Here is a 21037-nt window from a genome sequence, read left to right on the forward strand (position 1 = left end):
CAAAGATAAGGAGAAAAGTGGGGAAACTGATGAATCTATGAGAATGAAGCATAAGGAAGGATTCCGCTGATGATTATAGCACGCGCTGCACTTTAAACAGTGAAAGAACAGCCTTGAGTGCTTCTTGCCTGGACTGTTACATAGCTGTCCAATCTGTATTTCACATCAGCTACCATTATGTTACTAAAACTTCACTATAATTATATTCTTCCCAAGTTCCAAAACTTCCAATGGCTTCCTCATGTCTCCTGGGAAAAGTCCCAACTTTTCAGCCTGCCACACAAGGCTCTCTAGAAAAAGGACCCAGATGTGATCTCATTACATGAAGACTATGTCCTGGGTAAAAGTGAGCTGGTTTGGTGCTTCCATACTTTTGTTCTGTTGATGTTAAGTTCTGTACCTATAATGTCCTTCCTATATGTCTACATCCAAAAAGGTTATTGTCCTACTTTTTCTTTATGACCCACACCAGACTTAATGTTCTCAATTTAACCTTCCCTAACAGCCACCCATCTTTGTCTGCTGAAGTTCTAAACACCCTTCAAGTACTATTATGTCCTCCATGACAAATTCCCAAATGAATTCTTTGAATTCATTTTGCATTTATTGCGCATATTCACTTGGTTGTTATCCTATGCCTTCTTCGCATGTATCTTGGTGTATTCGCTCCCCAGCTAGATCCGCCTGGAAAAGAAAGGCTGGGTTTTTCCCCCTCTTGCCTCCATTCAGCTCCACATCATGAGATAAATAGTATTCAGTAAACATCTACCGAGGAACAATGCTCTGTGCTATTATTTCTTCTTGGTTGAATTCTCTTCCCGTTCCCCACAGTGGCTGCTCCCAGAATCTTTCCAACCCTTTTTTTCCTGTCTACCTATCTTTTCCCTCCCCACTTCCCTAACTTGCCTCCTTCTCCATTGAGAAACGGAAGGTCATTCCTCCCTTCACTTAATATTTCACATCAAGAATGGAGGGAGGGAAAGGACAGAAGGACCCACTATGCATCATCTCATGATAGATTATCTAAAACATAGCCAGACCTTCCACACTTTCGGGATTCACATCCTGCTACCATCTGGATTGCTTAGAGTTGACTTCAGTTCTCAGAGTTGGGTGATCTTGGATAAATTCTTCAACTTCCTTCTATAAGTTAATTTTGTCCGCCTCCACCTCCCTCCACCCACCCCGCTCTATAAGTTAGTTTTCTAACTACAGGTAATAAAAGTACCTAATTTGTGTGCTTGTGAAAGGATTAAATAAGTAGATTCCTGTAAAGCACTTGGAAGAGTGTCTGGCAGAAAAGAAGTGCTCAATAAATGCTAGCTATTATAATTGTATCTTGTTGGCTGCAGTGGTAAGAGAGTGTCTGTTCTCACCTCTTTCCTTAAGTTGTGTTACCTGAGGCCTCCTCTAGTTATCCTCAACTACACATGTATTAGACTCAGGAAAGGTGCTTGGGAAAGTGGGAGAAAAGCTATCTAATTAATAATAACAATAATTAATAATAACAAGAATATAACAATAACAAGAATAATATATTAACAATAAACCAAAGTTTCAGTTGTCTTATCTCCTGTAATCCTCACAAAAATTTGATGTGACAAGTACTATCGTTGCCTCCATTTTACAGATGAGGGAGGAAAAGTCCCTTTGGAGTTCTTCTTAAATTGTCTGGATATCTCACCTCTAAAACGTTTCTCTAGAACATGCGAGGATGACACCCTTTTCTTGCACGTGTGCCTGTGAATGCCGCTTCTGGGAGATGGGCTGGAGTCTGCTGCTTGCTCGACAGTGCCATGACCTTCCACCTCTATGCTACCAGTAGTAAAGTTACTCATGTGATCCAAGTGGAATTTTACCACATAAGAATTTGTTGAAACTCCTAAGAGGGTTTTTATTCTTAAACCGCCTTTGGCAGTTTTAAGTGAAAAATGAATGGTGTTCAAAAGTCTGGGGCACCCTTTCCCAATAACGATAATGTATTTTCCTCACAGGATTGGTCTGGCAGAAACTGGCATTGAGAATGACATTTCCACACAGGCAAGATAGTCATCCAAGTTACATCTGTCTATTCCATATCTACCTGAGGGGGCAAGCAGGGAACACTACTATCCCCAACTCAGGGTGCCTTATCCTTCAGTCAATAGGGCTTCTGTAAACATACTTTTAACTAATGATTTCCAACGTGGAATATAGTCACAAAATAGTCCCTTGGGGGTATAGGAAGAACTGTTAGAATATCTACGCTTGTTGATTTTTTAATCTAAGAAAATATACTCAACTGTACTAAAATGTAACAAATGCATCGACACTGATATGTAGCACAGTCTACATATCAGAAAGTTACAGGTCACTGTTGGTATCTTGAGGAAATAAAGGTCAACTGTTTCAAATTTACTCACCCTTTCTCCATGTAGGTAACAGTACTGTGCTATCTAACAAGAATTTCAGAAAAATTAACACTCAGTATGTTCTTTCAAAGGAAAAGATACTTTTTTAAATGAATGAGCAAATGGTTTTCAAAAGACAGCCATGCTGCTGAGAGAGCATGTTTGTATCGATTATTAAAAAAAAAAAAACAAAAACAAAAACTTCCTCTGTACAATCGAAAAACTTGGAAACAGATTTTTCTAGTCTATTTATAATTTTTCTAAGTTACAAATTAGTTCCAAAGGCAATTAAAAGGTGGAAACAATTAGTTCCAAATTAATAGAAAGATGTGTTTTCATATCTTTAATAAATGGGTCAAAACTGCTTAAATCTTTGTTTTTAGATCCATTTGTTAAAATTGTAAAAATACAGACAAAAATAAAAAAATAAGTCAATAATGAACATCTTTCATTTGTACCTTCATATCTTTGTGATGTATCTTTTTTAGCTTTGATGGTCAAAACGACAAAAATAAAAAAATACAAAAACAAACCAAAAACCTAACAAGTATCAAAATAAACTGAACTTAGTATCAGACTTTTAAATCATTCTTTACAAATAATTAAGCCAAGTTTTTTTTTAGAGGCATATTAATGGCATAAATTTTAATGCAGTTATTAACACCTTTACTGAACATAAAAATAAATTATTTTCTAGTGATACAAAAAGAATCATTTTTAAAGGTATTATTTATTTATTTTTAGAGAGAAAGAGAGAGAGCCTGAGTGGGGAGAGGAAAAGAGTAGGCAAGAGGGGGAGAGAGAATCTGGAGTAGACCCATGCCGAGCTCAGAACCAGAGGTAGAAACTCGATCTCACAACCCTGAGATCATGACCTGAGCTGAAACCAAGAGTTGGACGCTTAAGGGATTGGGCCACCCAGGCGCTCCAACAAGAATCATTTTTAAAAGAAACATTTATCTCATCATTCTTTAATTTCTAACTCATGTATGTTTAAATATATATATATATATATATATATATATATACTTATTATGTTTAAATATATATAAAATATAACATTTGACATATATAAATATATACTTTAAATATATATAAATATAAAGTACAGTATATACTACATGTACCTAATAGTCTGGAAATGTTTATAATTTAGAGATAAATAAACCTACATTGGTGTATATTCATCATTTTTTTTTTTTTGTTACTAATGGGATACACTATTTTAAACAAGATGTTTGAGAAAGAAAAGAGGAAGGTATATACACATTTCCAGAGTCCTTCAAATAACCCTCCTTCAAGTTTCAGGCATAACTGGGGCATTAAGTAATGGCCTGCCCTTTCCACACTCCTGACATTTTTCGTAAGGCAGGCAGCTATCCAAGGGATAGCAGCACATAAGTCCCTAAGATGTCTAAACCATGTTGCAATAGTATATTTGGCTGCCTTTAGGAGTTAAACATTATAATTTCTTATTAAGTCAATAGAAACTAAAGATAACTCAAATTTAATAAGAATCTTAATGTAAAATTCCAAAACCAAAATGGAACCTATCTCATTAATAACTCTCAGTTATACAAACTCATAACCACACCTCAATTTTAAGAATATCAAAATTCTGTGAATACATTTTGAATATCGAATGTTCCAGCCTGTTGTTTCTTAGACAAGGGTCTGCAAGAATATTCTTGGAAATAAACAAATTAATGAAATTTCAAATTTCCTTTTGATATGAATATAACACGGGCTTAAAAAGGTATATTCTGGTTTATCCAAAAGACTACCTTACAACAGATAATTGCCATCTATTTCGGTGTGAAATGTTAGCATCTTTATTTACAACTATACTGAGACTAAACAAAAATAAAAAGACACCATTTTTTTTTTAATCCACTTAATCTCCAACACCAAACTAAAAACTCTAGGGTTCAGTAGGCCGTTTTGTTGTCAGTTGATATTAAACAGACTATGTACATTACTCAAGAATAAAAAACACTGCCATATTCTATTTTTAAGTGGGAAATCCCAGCAGAAATAATAGAATTAATGTGCATGACTGATCTGTAACCTGATAAATATGGCTTGATTACTGTATTGTTCAAATGAGCTATAAAGACAAGGACGCTTATAAGAGAAACTGTTCCAGTTGAGAAAACCAAGTTTATGTAAACAGAAGAATATAAATTTAAAGTAAAGTGATTTTCCATGTTCTCACAAAGCTTTTTCTTCTCATAAGAGTTTTATAAATTGGTATTCACAAACTTTGAGAAAGACCAAATTTAAGGTTTATTTATTTTATTATGTCTGTAAAACTCCTCAAAAAATACCTTATTTACTCAGATAACATTTTAGTCTAATTAGTAGTTGACAGATTTAGCAGAACTAATCCACCTTTACTTACATATGGGCGATAAAAAAAAATAACCCTGCATACAGAAAATTCAGACACAACAAACTATAAATATATGAGAGGCATAAAATGTTTGATCAAATTTAATACATAATTATTAAATCATTTAAGAAATTAAATCTATTTTTATTAATTTAATAGCAACCATGGCTTTTTAATTCTTCATAGAGGCTTTGTGTTGATAGTTTCTATACATGAAAATGTTCTAAGTTGTTTTGAAGTTCAATTACATTTTAAAATACACTGTGCTGTCAAATCCAACTGATTGCAGAACCCAGTCTTCATATATATATATCACACACACACACACACACACACACACACATACACACGTTCCATCAGTCTCTAGGGATTAAATATAAATAAGATTATCATCTACCTTGCAAGTTATACCTTTGATACCTAATCATGGTTCAGCCATGAATAGACCTTTAAGTGATTATATGCCATTATCATATGAGAATTATAATATCAAAACAAAATCATAATAAAACACAGTAATACTTTCTGATAGGAAATAGCCCATATTTTTCATTACAAGAACTTATGGATTTATTAATATGTTAATATGTTATCAATATTTGGTTCTTAATTTTTACTAAAGATAAGATTATAACATCCTAAATATGCAACTGTATAATTAAAAATTATAAATTATACCAGTATGGGGTTATATTTGTTCACTTTACTAAGCCATTGCTTATTAATAAAATGTCATGATTCAAATTTGTCGTGCTATCTTATTGAATATGTGGGCCAACAATCAAAGAAACTCCTTAGCTGGGAAGTATGTAAGGGAAATAGGTCTTTATGACAACATTATTTTTTTAAAAAGAAAAAAGCAAATTCCCCAAACTGACATAATTAATAATTAATTTATTTATTATCTATGTGCACAGTAATTTTTTTCAAAATTTAGTAAATGCATTTCTTATTGAATATATCATAAATTATCCCTCTGTTTTATCAGATTTAGAACAAAACTGCTTTATGTCAAGATGTTGACCTCAGAAATAAAGTAATACCTAGTGATTTGAAGGAAAACGTTCATCAGTCTGTAAGAATAATGATTCAATTAACTAAAATGATTCCTTTTTCCATGTAAAAAAACTTAATATGCAAATTAAGTGTAAATATAAATACTGAGCATCCATATACTAAGTGTTTACAAGAAGGATATGAATTCTATATTATGATTAATATTTCATTCTGATGTATTTCACATATACAGATAACTTAGAAGCCACTAAATACATTTTTCCTTAATTTTTCTTTGAACTGAAGCACAAATTGAAACAGATACACATTTAAGTTTTAAAAGGTATTATTTTATATGTACATAGTGCCATCTTCTGGCAGTTGAAACAGTTTGTGTATTAACATAAAATGCATTATGGATTGTAACTGTTTTTTTCTTGATAAATTATGTGTACAGGTTATTGAATAAAAACCCTTAATCTTGGGGCACCCAGGTAGCTTAGTCGGTTAAGGGTCCAGCACTTGGTTTTGGCTCAGATCATGATCTCAGGATCCTGGGATTGAGCCACATGGGGTACTCCTTGCTCAGGGCAGTCTGCTTGAGATTCTCTCGCCCTCTCTCTCTCTGCCTTTCCCACTCATGCTCGCTCTCTAAAATAAATAAATAAATATTTAAAAATTTTAATTTAAAATCAGCTTATTTTTTAAAAATAGCCTTTAAAAACAAGAGTATTAATTAGCATGTCCTCAAATTGATAAAATTTAACAAGAGTCTAAGTCAGGAACTCTAGATTCTACTACTTAATCTAACTAGATGTTGAATCTTAGACTAACCATGTATCACTCAGGACCTCAGTTTCCTCAGTTATAAGATTGTTCTAGTAAGTCATTAATTAAGTTACTTTCAGTCTAAAATTCCATTTGATTCTAGCTTTAGCAATTTCATTTCTGGTTTTAGCATCCTAATACTGAATATAGGCCTGTTCATGACACACTTTTTCATAGTTATCTCTTTTATTGATATGGGTTTGTTTGGTTATGCTCTCTGCTTGAATTTTCTTCAGAAATAACTCTTAATTTATACTGATACTTCTCACTAATCCAAATATTCCTCCTTCCTCCCCAAACATTAGAAAGACTTCATTGAGGGACGCCTGGGTGGCTCAGTTGGTTAAGCGGCTGCCTTCGGCTCAGGTCATGATCCCAGCGTCCTGGGATCGAGTCCCACATCGGGCTCCTTGCTCGGCGGGGAGCCTGCTTCTCCCTCTGCCTCTGCCTGCCTCTCTGTCTGCCTGTGCTTGCTCACTCTCTCTCCCTCTGTCTCTGATAAATAAATAAATAAAATCTTAAAAAAAAAAGAAAGACTTCATTGAATTATAAATAAAACTAAACTCAAGTACCTGAAAATAAGTTTTTTTTAAAAAATTGTGTAAAGATAAGATGATTTAGATAAGTCAATGTCAAACCAAGGAATTAAAATTAATAGGATAGACATCTCTCTAAAGCTTCTGGAATCTTAAGTGCTAAATAAGAAATAGAATAGGCTCAGAGTTTGGGCAGTTCTTCCTAACATCCCCACAGATTTTACCAACACTCCTGTATTGCAAGCTTACCACCTTGGATTTATCTGTACTACCAGTACATTCTTCTCCCTCAAGTCATCAACTAAATTCTTGCCTCAAAATATTATATATATATATATACATATATGTGTGTGTGTGTGTGTGTGTGTGTGTGTGTGTGTGTGTATATATATATATATATATATATATATCTTCTTATTCAAACTCTTTGGCATCCATCTAGTCCAGGCTCTCAACCTCTTAGGCCAGCATTACTAAAATATCCATTATGGTCTAATGCTTTTCTAAAAGTAGTGTAAGGATCATTTGGGATGCTGGTTAAAATATGTAATCTCTTAGACCCCATTAAGTAGAGCATCACTTTCCAACAGAAATCTCACACAAGTCACACATGTAATTATAATGTTCTTGTAGTCAGATTAAAAAACTAAAATGAAACAAGTGAAATTAATCTAATACATGTGAAAATATCATTTCAATATGTAATCAATTGAAAAACATATCATTGTGATACTTTACATTCTTTTTTTATAATAAGTTTTTGAAATCTGGTATTTTAATACTTGTAGCATATCTCAATTCAGACAAGTACATTTCAAGTGCCTAAGAGCCACCTGTGGCTAGCAGCTATGGTACTAGACTGAATTAGATTTGGAGAAGGGAGAATAAAAGTCAGGAATCTACATTTAGCAAAACACCCAAGTGATTCTTTCACCTTCTCAAGTTTGAGGACCACCACTCTTCACTGTCCTATACACAATCCATTCTACAACCACTACTGAATTTACACTTGAAAAAAATACCCCTTTAATTATATTAATTCTAAGTGTCTAGAAATCCCTGGAATGTCCAACCTAATTCCGATGGATAATCAAAGCTTCCAAAATGTGACCTCACCCATCCATCCAACCTGCTCTCCAATTTAAAAATGTCTTGGGTTCTTCCATGAAAGTTTCCTAGGCAAATATTCAAATGATCATTCATTCAACAAATATTGTTGGACTAGCCACTGTCATCATGGATCCTCTACAGTAACAGGAATGATATAACACAAATCATTGCATAATTACTATAATGTCATTGTTTTCATTGTAAGAACGAAAACAATGCTCTGAAATAGTGATCTGAGATGCTATGAGAATACATACGGCCAGGATTTTATAGGGTAAGAGGTCAATACGGTTACATTTAAGAAAAAAAAAGTAAAAATGTAATTAGAAATTTGAACATAGAAATAGCAATTTCTAGGCATTAAAAAGCACATTATGAAAAGCCCTGAGGTAGAAAAGTGACTAAAGGAATTGATAGATTAGGAAAGTAACCTGAAAGGGGGCTGAAGAGTTAGGCAGACTTTAATTTTTCTTATTTTTTTCCAGTATACATATTAAAACCAGATTACAAAACTAGTAAACAAAACTCCTCAAAAAGTACAGACCTGGTCTTCTAAACTTATTTCTTACTTTTCCTCACAGAGTGCAAAAAAAGTAATAAATACTTCTTCTATACATGGAAAACATATATTTCGCAAGCCTTTTAAGCTCTAGAATCTCCAAAATTATAGTAATAATTATTTGTATCTTCAGGTAATTTAAAAACTATATTACCATGAAACTGAAGGAAGTCTTTACTGAAGTGCTGAGTATTATAAAGATTCTCAGAAAGAGAACAATTTTTATCTGTAGTAAGGTGGGCATCATGCTCTAACAGTGTGATGCCAGAAGTCTGGCTTTAAGTTCCTGGTGGAAGGAGTGAAAAGATGGTGATTCAAACACACATACACACAGGTACAAGAGACTAAAGGAGGTAAGGAGAATATTTTAGGGTTACTCGGCTTCTTACCTATGGTTTACTCTTCAAACTGATCAAAATCGGATACATAACACTGTCATAAGCAGAATTCTAAGATGGCCACAAAATCCATGGCCTCTAAAGAGCACATTTTATACAATCTCCTCTGCTTGAGTGTGGTCAGAACCTGTGAATATGATGCGGTATCACTTCCCAGATTAGATTCATCAAAGGGGAAATTATCTGACAAGGTCTAACCGAATTAGACAAAGCCTTAAAAGGGATCTCCACGAAGTCAGTGGGACTGGAAGTATGAGAAGGCCTATGGAAGAACTATCTGCCAAAGGCACAAGATTTGCATCCGGCCAACAACTAGCAAACCAAGAACCTCAGTCCAAGAAAGAAGGACATTAATCCTGCCAGCAACCAACGGGCTTGGAAGACAACTCCAGATTTTAGATGAGATTCCACTTGCAGACACCTTTACTTCATCCTTGTGAGACTCTTACGCAGAACACTCAGCTGGATCATAACAGCTCCTGATATACACGGCTAAGATAATAAAAGGGTGTTGAACCATTAATTTGTGATAATTTGTTATGCAATAATAGAAAAATAAGACACGAAGGCGTTTCTCATATAATTAAATAGCATAATGTGTGTGGCACACTGAGACATCATTTTACAAATAATTTTCCTAGCTGCTTTAAGAATAAAATTGTTTCACAACTGACGTGAACATTAATGGTGCACTTTAGTACTTCCCATCCTAACATGAAGTCATTGAGTTTGAGAGTCAAAATTCCCTGAAAAGCTCTTCAGTGTACGTGGGTCTTTTTGATGAGGTGAACTTATTCCTGATCGGCCTCTGTGGGTGCAGCGTGCGCGGGGTACACTACGCACAAGTCTGACTGCCCTTTACAGACCCTGCCGCTCCAGACTGCCTCACTGCGGGACTGAGGGGAAAAATGCTGAGACCAGGACCGATACAGGACAAAAGGCGCTGCGGCTCGTCCCTTTAACCATAACTCAATTTCTCAAGAAAAGCCGCGCTCCCATACAGTAATCAGGCCCTCTAAAGCGGTGGCCTTGGCCACCGCGCACGCGGTTCTTTACTGACTCCCGAAGCATCTAGCAAGTTTCAATCGCCGGCTAGGGATCACTGAGACCACATAAGATGCAGCTGACGGACAGTTCATATCACTTCGAAAACAGCTTTGAAACTAACAAATTGTGCTCCCTGGTCGCTCACTCCGCACGCCTACGGAGCGGCCACTAAAGTCAGGTTTCCGCGTCTCCTTCCCACAGCGCGGTCTACTAGACCGCAGCTCTAAGTGCCCAACCAGGGCTCTCTGGAGCGGGACGACCCGGAACGGCGTGACCACGCCCACCCACTGCGCCTGCGTGAGGGGTCGGCTCCATCAGGCGCCGAGAGGACCTGCAGGCTCCGCCGCGTGGGGCGGAGCCTAGAAGCTCGACGCGCCTGCGCGGAGGGCCCGACGGCGTGCTGCGTCGTTACTTTTGAAACGAGTGGCGGGGATCTGGTGTGGACGTCTCTGCTGTCGCTCTCTGCCGGGAGGAAGCTCACTCCTTCGTCTGTAGGACTGGCCATGGCGCTGCAGCTTTCCCGGGAGCAAGGCATCACCCTGCGCGGGAGCGCCGAAATCGTAGCTGAGTTCTTCTGTAAGTCCTCCTCGCGCAGGCCGGAGGGCGGGGAGAACTGAGGCCAGGCCGCCGGGTAGGCCCGTGGCTCAGCCGCGGAGGCGGGGGAAGCGGTGGGGGGTGGAGGGGCCACCGAGATGCTTCCAATTAAGCTGTGTCTGCCTCAGCCTCCTGCCTGGCGGGAGAATCTAGGAAGAAGCGTAGGCAAGCGCCGCCCCCGGACGCGTTGCTAATGGTGGAGTAGGAGGCCTAGGTGCTGCGGAGTTCTGCCTCGAGGCGTATCCCCTCCACCTGCAGCGTTGCTTTAAACTGCAGATCCTAAGCACTTCCCACCACCGCCCCACAGCCCCTGCCTCCGCGACTTAAGACGGAGTACAGCCGGGTGGGGCCCATTTATATTTTTGACAACCCCTCGGCCGCGTTTTGATTCCGGTATTGGAGGTGATGGATTAGATTTAGGAAACGCTCTTTTTGGACTAGGCCACTTGTACCTTCAAATAGACTCTGGCAGGACTTGTGAGGAGAAAGGCGGGGAAAAGAGAAAAGCTTGCTGAGAGCATTGGAGGGAGCAGTTAATCAGTTGCTAACTCAGATGCAGAAGCCTATTTTGACACCCTCGAACCGTATAATCTGAAGTGGGACTTGGATTACAGTGAGCTGTAGTACTACTTCGACAGTAGATAAATGCAGTTTGGGGTTTTTCTTTTATTGCCACAGAAATGTAGGTATCGTATTCTCTTACTTAGAAGCAAGATTTTAAGGATGTTTAGTGCCACCTTTTACCTACTGTGCTTTCAACAAGATGCCCACAAACACATGTTTAGGCATTTACAGTTTTATACCATTAATGAAACCGCAGCCACATCTAAAGTATTTTATTTTCCAGAGTTACAATGTGATAATGACTTTTCTTTAACATTCCCTTTGTTTTCAGCATTTGGCATCAACAGCATTTTGTATCAGCGTGGCATATATCCATCTGAAACCTTTACTAGAGTGCAGAAATATGGACTCACCTTGCTTGTAACAACTGATCCTGAGCTCATAAAATACCTAAATAATGTGGTGGAACAACTGAAAGGTATTTAATTGTTGAAAACCATTTTGAGTTTTGCAGGCCTTTTAAGACTGTTTTCTAGCATCTTGGTGGTCATTTTTCAGCTCTGTACAAAGAGGTGTAAAACACTACAATCTCAAATACAGTGATTCTTAATGGGAAGGAAACAGATAATACATAAATTGAAAGAAAGTTCACCCTTCCCATACTGCATTGTGAGTGGGTTGAATATTTTGTTGTTAGGAATCTGATATGGCTTTACAGAACTGTCTCCATCCACTCCCTCAGAAATGATTTTTGCAGTTCATGTAGCCAGATAGAACCAAGTTGGAATTTTACGTACTATGGTGGTGTTCATTATTGGAGAAAAATCCACCATATATTTTTAATATGATATATTTTCTGTAGCTGCGTAGAGTTTAAAGCCATCATTACTTTAAGATAAAAATAAAAGTAGATCCAACCTAGGAGCCAAACTTAAAAAAAAAAAAAAAAAAAAAGAAAAGAACTACTAAGTAATAGAGCACCTAATAGAGTTTTCTTATTTTTTGCATATTTCCATTTGTCTTTTTTAAAATCCTGCTTAGAAGTCAGTCAGCCTTTTCTATGTGAACACTCATTGTTTTTCTTTAGCTCAAGAAGTTACTGAATTGAATCAGTACTTGTTCTCCATCTATCCCCCCTGCCCCCATATTTTTCTCTACTTAAGATTCTCGCTTGTAATTTTTCTGTGTTGTAGAATATTTCTCCCTAGGTCCCCATTTGCTTTTCCAAAACTAGTTCCAAAAAACACTTAAAGAACAGTAGTCATCTCTTTTTTTAATTTGTGAGTCATACATACTTTTTTTGTTATCAAGAACTTTATTTTTAAAATTAGATTAATTGTATTTTTATTATCTTCAGGGCTAAATCACCCATACTCATTCATAGGGCTGTACTCAGATTATTTAGCCTGAAACCTGTAAGCAACTAAGAATCTATGTCATCGTAATTTAATGGAGAGGCAAGCCCCACCTAAGCTACTGGTTTTTGGGTTGTCTCCTTTAAGACTGCACTGAGGGGCACCTGGGTGGCTCAGTGGGTTAAGCCTCTGCCTTTGGCTCAAGTCATGATCTCAGGGTCCTGGGATTGAGCAGGGAGTCTGCTTCCTCCTCTCTCTCTGCCTGCCTCTCTGCCTACTTGTGATCTCTCTCTCTGTGTCAAATAAATAAAATCTTTAAAAAAAAAAAAGACTGCACTGAGGATATTTCACCTCAGGTGTATGCAGACCTTCCTTTACAATTTTGAGCTTTTATTTTAGTTAAAATGGAGGAATTACTCTTCTTAGAGGCAAATTGTTCAATCTGTTTGAATTTCCATCCCTCTTGCCTTTTTAAGGACTTCAGTTGTTCTCTGGTATTTTTGACTTCTTTGAGTTATTTTCATTGGTTTCATCTGTCTTCAGTTTTAAAAGAAAAAAATGTCCACACATCCCAATCCTTAAGTCGCTACCCAATCTCCTCCTTTTCAGAGCTAAATTGAGAAAAAGTTGAGATGTCAAAGGGTAAGCAAAGCTGACAGCCCATATCCAGCAAGTGGCCTATTTTTGTACTGCCTGCAAACTAAAAATGTTTTCAGATTTTTAAAGGGCTCTTTTTTTTTAAGACTCTGCAACAGAGAACTAGGTGGCCCACAAGCCCTAAATATTATAAAATTGTTTTTATGTCTTAAAAAAAAAACCTGTGGACTCCTGAGCATACTATCCCAATTTCCAAGATTAATTCAGGCCTCGTCCTGAGGCCCTTTTCTCACTATAATCTCTCTCTAGGTGATCTATGACATGTACATAGCTTCACTAACACCCTTTGTGTAGTTGACTCACAAGCATACATCCAGCCCAGTTCTATTGTGCTCATAGATTGAGTGGCTCCCTTGATATCTTCATGTGGCTATCCCAGTGATACTTGAAAACTAACCTTAAGGGGCTTCTGGCTGGCTCAGTCAGTGGAGCGTGCAACTCTTGATATTGGGGTCGTAAGTTCCAGATCCATGTCGGGTGTGGAGATTACTTAAAATCTTAAAACAAAACTTAAGCATCCTCTCTGATTTGCAGTCTATTTCTCAGTGAATGGATCAACCATCCAACTAATGTTATAAACCAGAAAGCTGGGAGCTATCCCTGAGTCTTTCCTCTTCCTTTCTCATAAGTAATCAGTAAATCTTAACAGTTTTAACCATGAAATCTCTTGAATCTATCTACTGATCCATTTCTACTAGTTTATCCTGTAAGACTCATTTCCTCTTGCTTGAATTGCTAATTAATAAATGTCTCTGGATCCCCTCTTTACCTCCACTCTACTTTCCACATCACAGCCAGAAGGATAGTTCTGAAATACAAGTTTAATTTCATCACACCATACTTCAAATACAGTAATGACTTCCCTGGTTCAAGTATTACTTCTTTAATTTGGCCCACATGGGCTTACATGGCCTGACCCATATGTATCCTACACAAACTGAACTTGTTCATTCTCCCCTTTCTTTCCTGTAGTTGGATTACCGTTCTTTCAATCCTCGGGGCAGATGCTCTTCCCTTTTCAGTATTTAAGACCTGTGCCCTTTTCTGTATCCTTTTGCATATTTAATGGTATTTATTTGTAGAGCTGAAGTCAAGTGAAAACTCCCTGAGTCAGATTTTCCTGTATTATGCTCTCATTGCATCACATACTGCACTTTATAGCATTTATAACAATTAACAATTTTTACATTTATTAGTGCAGTGGTTAGATTAATAGCTGTATCCTGCATCTTACCTTGGATTAGGGTGTACTGCATGTTCACTACTCTGTCTTTAGCACTCAGTACTATACATCTGGTATAAGTACTGAGAATTCGAAAACCAGAGGTAGGTTATTGTGGGACGGGTTTTCTGTACAGGTTGGCAGAGTTCCAAAATACCTAGTGGTAGGAATTTGCTGAGGATAGAAAGTGAGACCCGGGAAGAGAGTTGTTTTGTAATGCAGCGAACCAAAAAAGATGCCTTGTTATGTATTGCAGATTGGTTATACAAGTGTTCAGTTCAGAAACTGGTGGTAGTCATCTCAAATATTGAAAGTGGTGAGGTCCTTGAAAGGTGGCAATTTGATATTGAGTGTGACAAGACTGCGAAAGATGACAGGTAAGGATGAAGTAAATTGCTTCCAATTTAATAAATTTTTTCCAAAACTGTTTTCTTTTACTAAATGAGTTCTAATTGTATTGAACTAGTTTCATGTAAGGTCATTTGTGTCTAAGTATATTAGATTTGATCTTTAATCTTCTGTGGAGAAGGATTGAGCTCACAAAAGAATTATGCCTATCATGGAGTTTTAATAATTGTCCTTAGGCTAAATCCATAAATTTCAAACTTCAGTTTTTTATGGTGCTATACATACAGCTACACATGGTATCTATCCTAGGTGGGCCATTTCGTGAATTTTGAAAGGTACTTTTAACCATGAATTATTATCCTAAACTTTTCCCCATCTTACTGTATTTCATTTAATACTACAAATTTCCTTAGACACTTCTTAAACTGAAATTTTTAGATCCTCTGGATGGGAGATGCCCATCATTATATGCTAATTTCTAGCATTGTCCTAGGCATGCTTACCTGTAAACTGTCTCTCATAATGTAATGAAGTTTGCTCCTGAAGTCTTTGGTCTATTTTAGAAAATGTTTAATTATAAAAATAACTCCATACATAATTAGCATATTTGAGGCAATAGGATATTAGACATTTAGGCATTACTAAAAATGCCAAATGATTATACTGATTAAGTATTTTAAATACTACTTGTTATCTTTAAGACATGCTGAAGCTTTCTTGACTTGAAGCACTTGGCAGCTTTTCTAGTCATCTGTTATTTAATGACCTGATACTAAGATCAACCCTAAAAAAAAGATTGGAAGGGTAAATGAAACAATAGAGATACATATTGTGCCTACTGTGTTTCTTAAGGACATATATTTATATTCATGTTAAAAAACTCCTTTTGAATGCATTACTTATTTGATTTTGGAAGCACTTAATCAGATAAATAATTTTACCAGTGTTTTAAATAACTTGTTTAAAGTTAAAATGAATTAATTAATTTGGTTTCTTTGATAGTGCACCCAGAGAAAAGTCTCAGAAAGCTATTCAAGATGAAATCCGTTCAGTGATCAGACAGATCACAGCTACGGTGACATTTCTGCCACTGCTGGAAGTTTCTTGTAAGTATTCTACAACTTCACATTGGCTTAAATTTGTTGTGGAAAAGACTAAGCTACTACTTTAAGAATTAACGCTTTCGTTAAGTTTTTTCTTAATTATCAATGTCATGTTACGTGAATGAGAAAAATGTTATAAAGCTAAAATAATGCTATTTGCATTTTATTTAGAAGTGCTAAAAAGGAAAGGAATGAAAGTATTCTACAGTAGTCACTCTTGAATATTTTGATGTAATTTCTTTTATTTTCTACACATTTCTATGTTTATAATTAAGACTTATAGCTGTAATTGTGTCTTTTCTGAGTTACTCCTTCATTCATCAGATATATCCTGAATACCTACAATATGCCATATGCCATATGCCGTTCTGGGTACTAGGATATGGCAATCACATTACCAAGTTGTTACCTTTTCTGTGGCTTAGATTCATGCTGTCTCATGATTAATGATACACTTCCTGCAAATATTTTTAGTGGTTTTTCTCTTTAAAGAAAAAAAAATCGAGTTTTTCATAAAATAAACTAAAAGGAGTACAGTATGTTTTGTACTAAAATTTCCACTGAGGAAAAGCAGTTAGGTAAAGAGATCAAACTAACCTAGCTTTTCTGACACTATAGGTGGTTCAAATGTGAAAGAGACAGGAAGGGTAGTTGTACTTTTGAAAAAATAATTGTACTTTAATGATCTTATCCCCAATTTAGGTTCATTTGATCTACTGATTTATACAGACAAAGATTTGGTTGTTCCTGAAAAATGGGAAGAGTCGGGACCACAGTTTATTACCAATTCTGAGGAAGTCCGTCTTCGTTCATTTACTACTACAATCCACAAAGTAAATAGCATGGTGGCCTACAAAATTCCTGTCAATGACTGAGAATGAGATAAGGACAGTGATGGTACTTGTAATTCTCAGATGTGGTTTTCCTGAAACCAAGTCAACTATAGTTGATACATTTTGTTTCATTGGTTAATTTTTAGGTGGGGAAAACTTCTATTGAACTGTGCATAATTGTTCCATTTTTTTGGTACCTGTATGACTTTATACAGGGTTGACATAAATTATTGCACATTGTTCAAAAGGGAACTTGCAGATTACATCAGCACTGTTATGTCAATTCCTTCGAAGGTGGTAACTGTAGATGGAAAACTATTGCTATAAAGCTAAATGCCTTTGGGTCAAGTACCTTGACTCAATATAGGTTACAGAGATAACTGCAATATACAATACAACAAAAGAAGTCTCAATATTCACAGTCTTTATTTAGATCCTGAAATTATCTAATGATAATCTGTAAGTAATGAAATATTGTTCCTATTGGGTCCTTTTGCCATTTATTTCATTTGTATATTTTCCATACTGAAAACATTTCCAATTATTTGATTTTAATTTATATAACTTGAACCTACAAAGCTGTGTATATTGCCACTGTTTAAATTCCCGTGATACGGAACTCTTAAGAATTTTTTTATGTTTTACAAAATCAAGCTTTAAATGATGATGTAATAAAGTTGAAATATGTATGTTTAAATTTGTCTTAACATATTTTTATATTGGTGTAGTATTAACACAGTTAAATAGGATGGATTCAGTATAGCAAATAATATCTTATGCCTACCAGGGCCTAAGAATACAAACTTAAAAAAGTCTGAAGGTACTTTCAATTTAATGAACAAGCTTTGATTATACCCCTTTAATCTTATAACTGTGGACTTAAAATAAGCATCATTCTTTGTATAAAATAATACATGTCATTTGGAATTAATTTGTTTTAGCATATGTTGGCCTGTAGAACTTTTCTATACTCCTAGCCTCATTGCCAGCCTACTTTTCCTTATTTTTCCAAGGTCAGTTGAAGGCAAACTTCTAAAAAGTCTCTTCTAGTCTCTGTTCTAAATCTCACCTCATTTTTAAATAATTACGTGCTTAGTATCAGACACTATACTAAGCTCTTTATATGTATTAACTCATTAATCTTCACTGTCAAGTAAAAACACATAGCCTGTATCCATTCAATCAAGAATTGCAAAGTGAGCAACTGTTAATGTGCCAAGTAATGGGATGAATGAAACAGAGTCCTGGCTTTTCTGAAGTTTGAGATAAGAAGGAGAGGAAAATATATGGCAAGCTACCAGAAAGTAACTGCACAGGTTTATCTCATATATATTTGTCTTTGTTATTTCACCTGAATAATCTGATCTCTTTGATCCTGTTGCCTGCTTGTTAAGAATAAAGGGCAGTTCTCTCAGTGCAAGACAAGTAGGTACCAATATTTGGTGACAGGTGTAATGAATGCTGTTGTGAAAGAGCCACAGCTCCCTTGAGAATTAAAGCTATCTAATTGAGGTCCACCCACAAGTCTTTCTCAGAAATGGAAGTGATGTTGAATTAGGTAGTCAAGAGTCTGGTTTTCCAGCATAAGATGTAGTACAAAGTGGACACTAATACTGAATTCTGGGCTGTTCGTAACCTCTTAACATGAAACATTAGGTTGAGAAGGAAAGCAGAAATGGAAGATCAGTAAAAATATGAAGAGAGTTGAAAATCCTGAAACTACATTTAGGATAAAAGTTTGAAATTCTTTTTGGAAAGAAATTCCAAGTTGCTTTTGGAAACACTGCCTCTGCTAAATGACGAGAAATAATGTGGTTCTTCCCCCAAAAAGCTCACCGGTAGAAACTTTCTTAATATATCGTGGATAATACTCAAATTTCTGTCATTTATGTTTTTATTCACCAAATTAAATGATTCGAATATTAGTCACTCTTAATTTGTGATTTCTAATGGTACTGACTTCTACTGACTTTCCCCCTGTATACATTATATATCAATCAGGAAATATATATACTGGAGTTTAGTAAGAGCCAAGCTATGAGCTTTACTGGTAAAACTCAGTTGGAAAAGCTTTGGCCTATGGCTCCAACTATACTTGTCTCACCCTCTTTCCTATACCTTGAAGCTCACCTTAGGGAGATATTTAAACCAATGGGTTCAAGAATTGTGAATGACTGAAGAGCACTGGGTGTTATATGTAAGTGATGAATCACTAAATTCTCCTGACACCAATATTACAGTATATGTTAACTAACTAGAATTTAAATAAAAATTTGGAAGGGAAAAAAAAGCATGCATGACTTAACTTCCACACCATGCTAAACTAGAGAAGCCAAGATTCCAAGAGTCTGATAGGCCTGGCCTGGACTCTGATTCAGTTTTGCTTACCATAGGTAGAGGAATGAAAACATGTTCTGATTGGGCCTGTCAAGGTCTGAAATAGAGCCCCAGAAGGGACTGAACCACACTTGGTCTTCAAGATTTTTCTTGCAGTGTCATCAATTGGACAGAGAAGTCAAGCCTTCATGGGAATTTTACACAGAGGTATAAATGATCTCCTGTATTAGTTGGGTTTTGCTTCATAGGAAACAACCATAGAATAACCATAAACATTTTTTTTTTTCCTGTTAAGTGTGGGTTATCTGGGGTGCTTGTCTTATTCTTATGCAAATCTGCAGGTCACATGTCTCATTCTACCATTGTAGGGGAAAAGCCTAGCCAGGGCTCTTAAAACTTAGCTTCCACACTTTCACACTGACATTTTTGCCCACATTCCACTGATCGGGGGGGGGGGCAAGTCTCGTGGCTAAACCAAATTTTAGTGTGGAAGGGAAGTGTACTCCTCCCACAGAGTTTGGAGGTGGGTTATGTGAAAATGTGATGAAAACGATATTATAAGGAAGGATCAGAATAGCTATAATAATGCTACATTGTAACTCATTTTCCACCAGATGTCACTAATGCTGCAATATTCAAATTAAGGTGAACTTTTGACTTGATAATATTCACTTTTCTTATTGGAAATTAACATTGGGGTTTCTGGCTACAAAAATATAAAGAGATCAGAGGAGGAAAATAGAATCTGCTATTGGCTAGGCACTTAACATGAATTATTTCATTTAATGCTCATGCTTTAGTGCACAAGTAGAATTTTGGGATCAACAGGCATGCAAATTGCACCACAGTTTTTAGAGTTTAGATGGTCTCTTTTGTCCATGACCAAGGAAGATCCACCGGCTTCTCAGCAGGCTCATCAAAAGGAGTGATTCTTCATGTTTCCTAATGGCTCTTACTTTTATATCCTTTTAGCAATTGAGTGTCTAGAACCAATGGTTTTCATTTATTGTGCTTTACAAAACTCCCATGTTTCTTTGGGTGCATTTGTATTTACACTTAGACTCAGATGACTTTAACCAATGAAGGATAGGAATCAAAAGACAGAGGACTTAATCTTATGACTTATCTGTGTTCTTCACAGAATAAAGTGCATTTGTTAGCAGTTGTGAAACACTTTCCCCACCAGTCAAAAGAATTGTTCATTAAGTAACCTCAGTCGCTCTTTGGGGAATTAATTTTTGGCTAAGGTAAATAATTTCTTATTTTCTTATTAAATATATGAAATTAGATTTTAAGTTACTTTGTTCCGTGTAACCATGATAAAAATTCGTGTTGGAATAACTATCAAATAGAAATGCTGCTAAATTTCAAATTTTATTAGCTACATTTTCTAAGAACAGATCTTTAAAGATCTTTCCATTCTTCATGAACATGGCTTTGAAAGCCAGCAGTATTAACTGATGCTTATTAAAAAAAAAAAATCTAGTTGGGAAAGCTACTTAATCTTCATTAGAGTTGACAATCCTGTTCCAATCTGGCAAAAACACTGTAGCCTTAGCAACAAAACTATTAGAAAAGGCCTAGAGAGAAAAATGTCAAAGTTGACCCTCTGATTACACAAGTCAGTTTATGTTACCATTTCACCTATTTCTGTGCTCTTACCATTTGATCTATTTTTATACTAGAGAAACACAATTTCATTTATTTTTGTAAATTCCATCTTCATCTGCGTTTATCTGCACCATTTTGCTATGCAGCTTGTTTGCAC

General features: G+C 36.1%; 1 protein-coding gene across 1 annotated transcript; it reads left to right on the plus strand.

Annotated features, from left to right (window-relative positions):
- The first annotated feature begins 10673 nt into the window (after positions 1-10673).
- Positions 10674-18245, plus strand: MAD2L1 (mitotic arrest deficient 2 like 1). The gene is made up of 5 exons (XM_032858608.1): positions 10674-10832; positions 11746-11892; positions 14905-15025; positions 15999-16102; positions 16802-18245. Exons 1-5 carry the CDS (start codon positions 10760-10762, stop codon positions 16972-16974), a joined length of 618 nt encoding a protein of 205 aa, XP_032714499.1. The 5' UTR covers positions 10674-10759; the 3' UTR covers positions 16975-18245.
- The last annotated feature ends 2792 nt before the right edge of the window (positions 18246-21037 follow it).

Source organism: Lontra canadensis, unplaced genomic scaffold, assembly GCF_010015895.1.
Source record: "Lontra canadensis isolate GAN:19392208 unplaced genomic scaffold, GSC_riverotter_1.0 scaffold1, whole genome shotgun sequence".
Lineage (NCBI taxonomy): Eukaryota > Metazoa > Chordata > Mammalia > Carnivora > Mustelidae > Lontra > Lontra canadensis.

Bases quoted from the DNA above. Each gene is read 5' to 3' on its own strand.
- MAD2L1 (XM_032858608.1), top strand. From the start codon at position 10,760: ATGGCGCTGCAGCTTTCCCGGGAGCAAGGCATCACCCTGCGCGGGAGC. The intron at 10,833-11,745 runs GTAAGTCCTCCT...CTTTGTTTTCAG, and splicing joins AATCGTAGCTGAGTTCTTCT to CATTTGGCATCAACAGCATT. The intron at 15,026-15,998 runs GTAAGGATGAAG...TTTCTTTGATAG, and splicing joins AAGACTGCGAAAGATGACAG to TGCACCCAGAGAAAAGTCTC.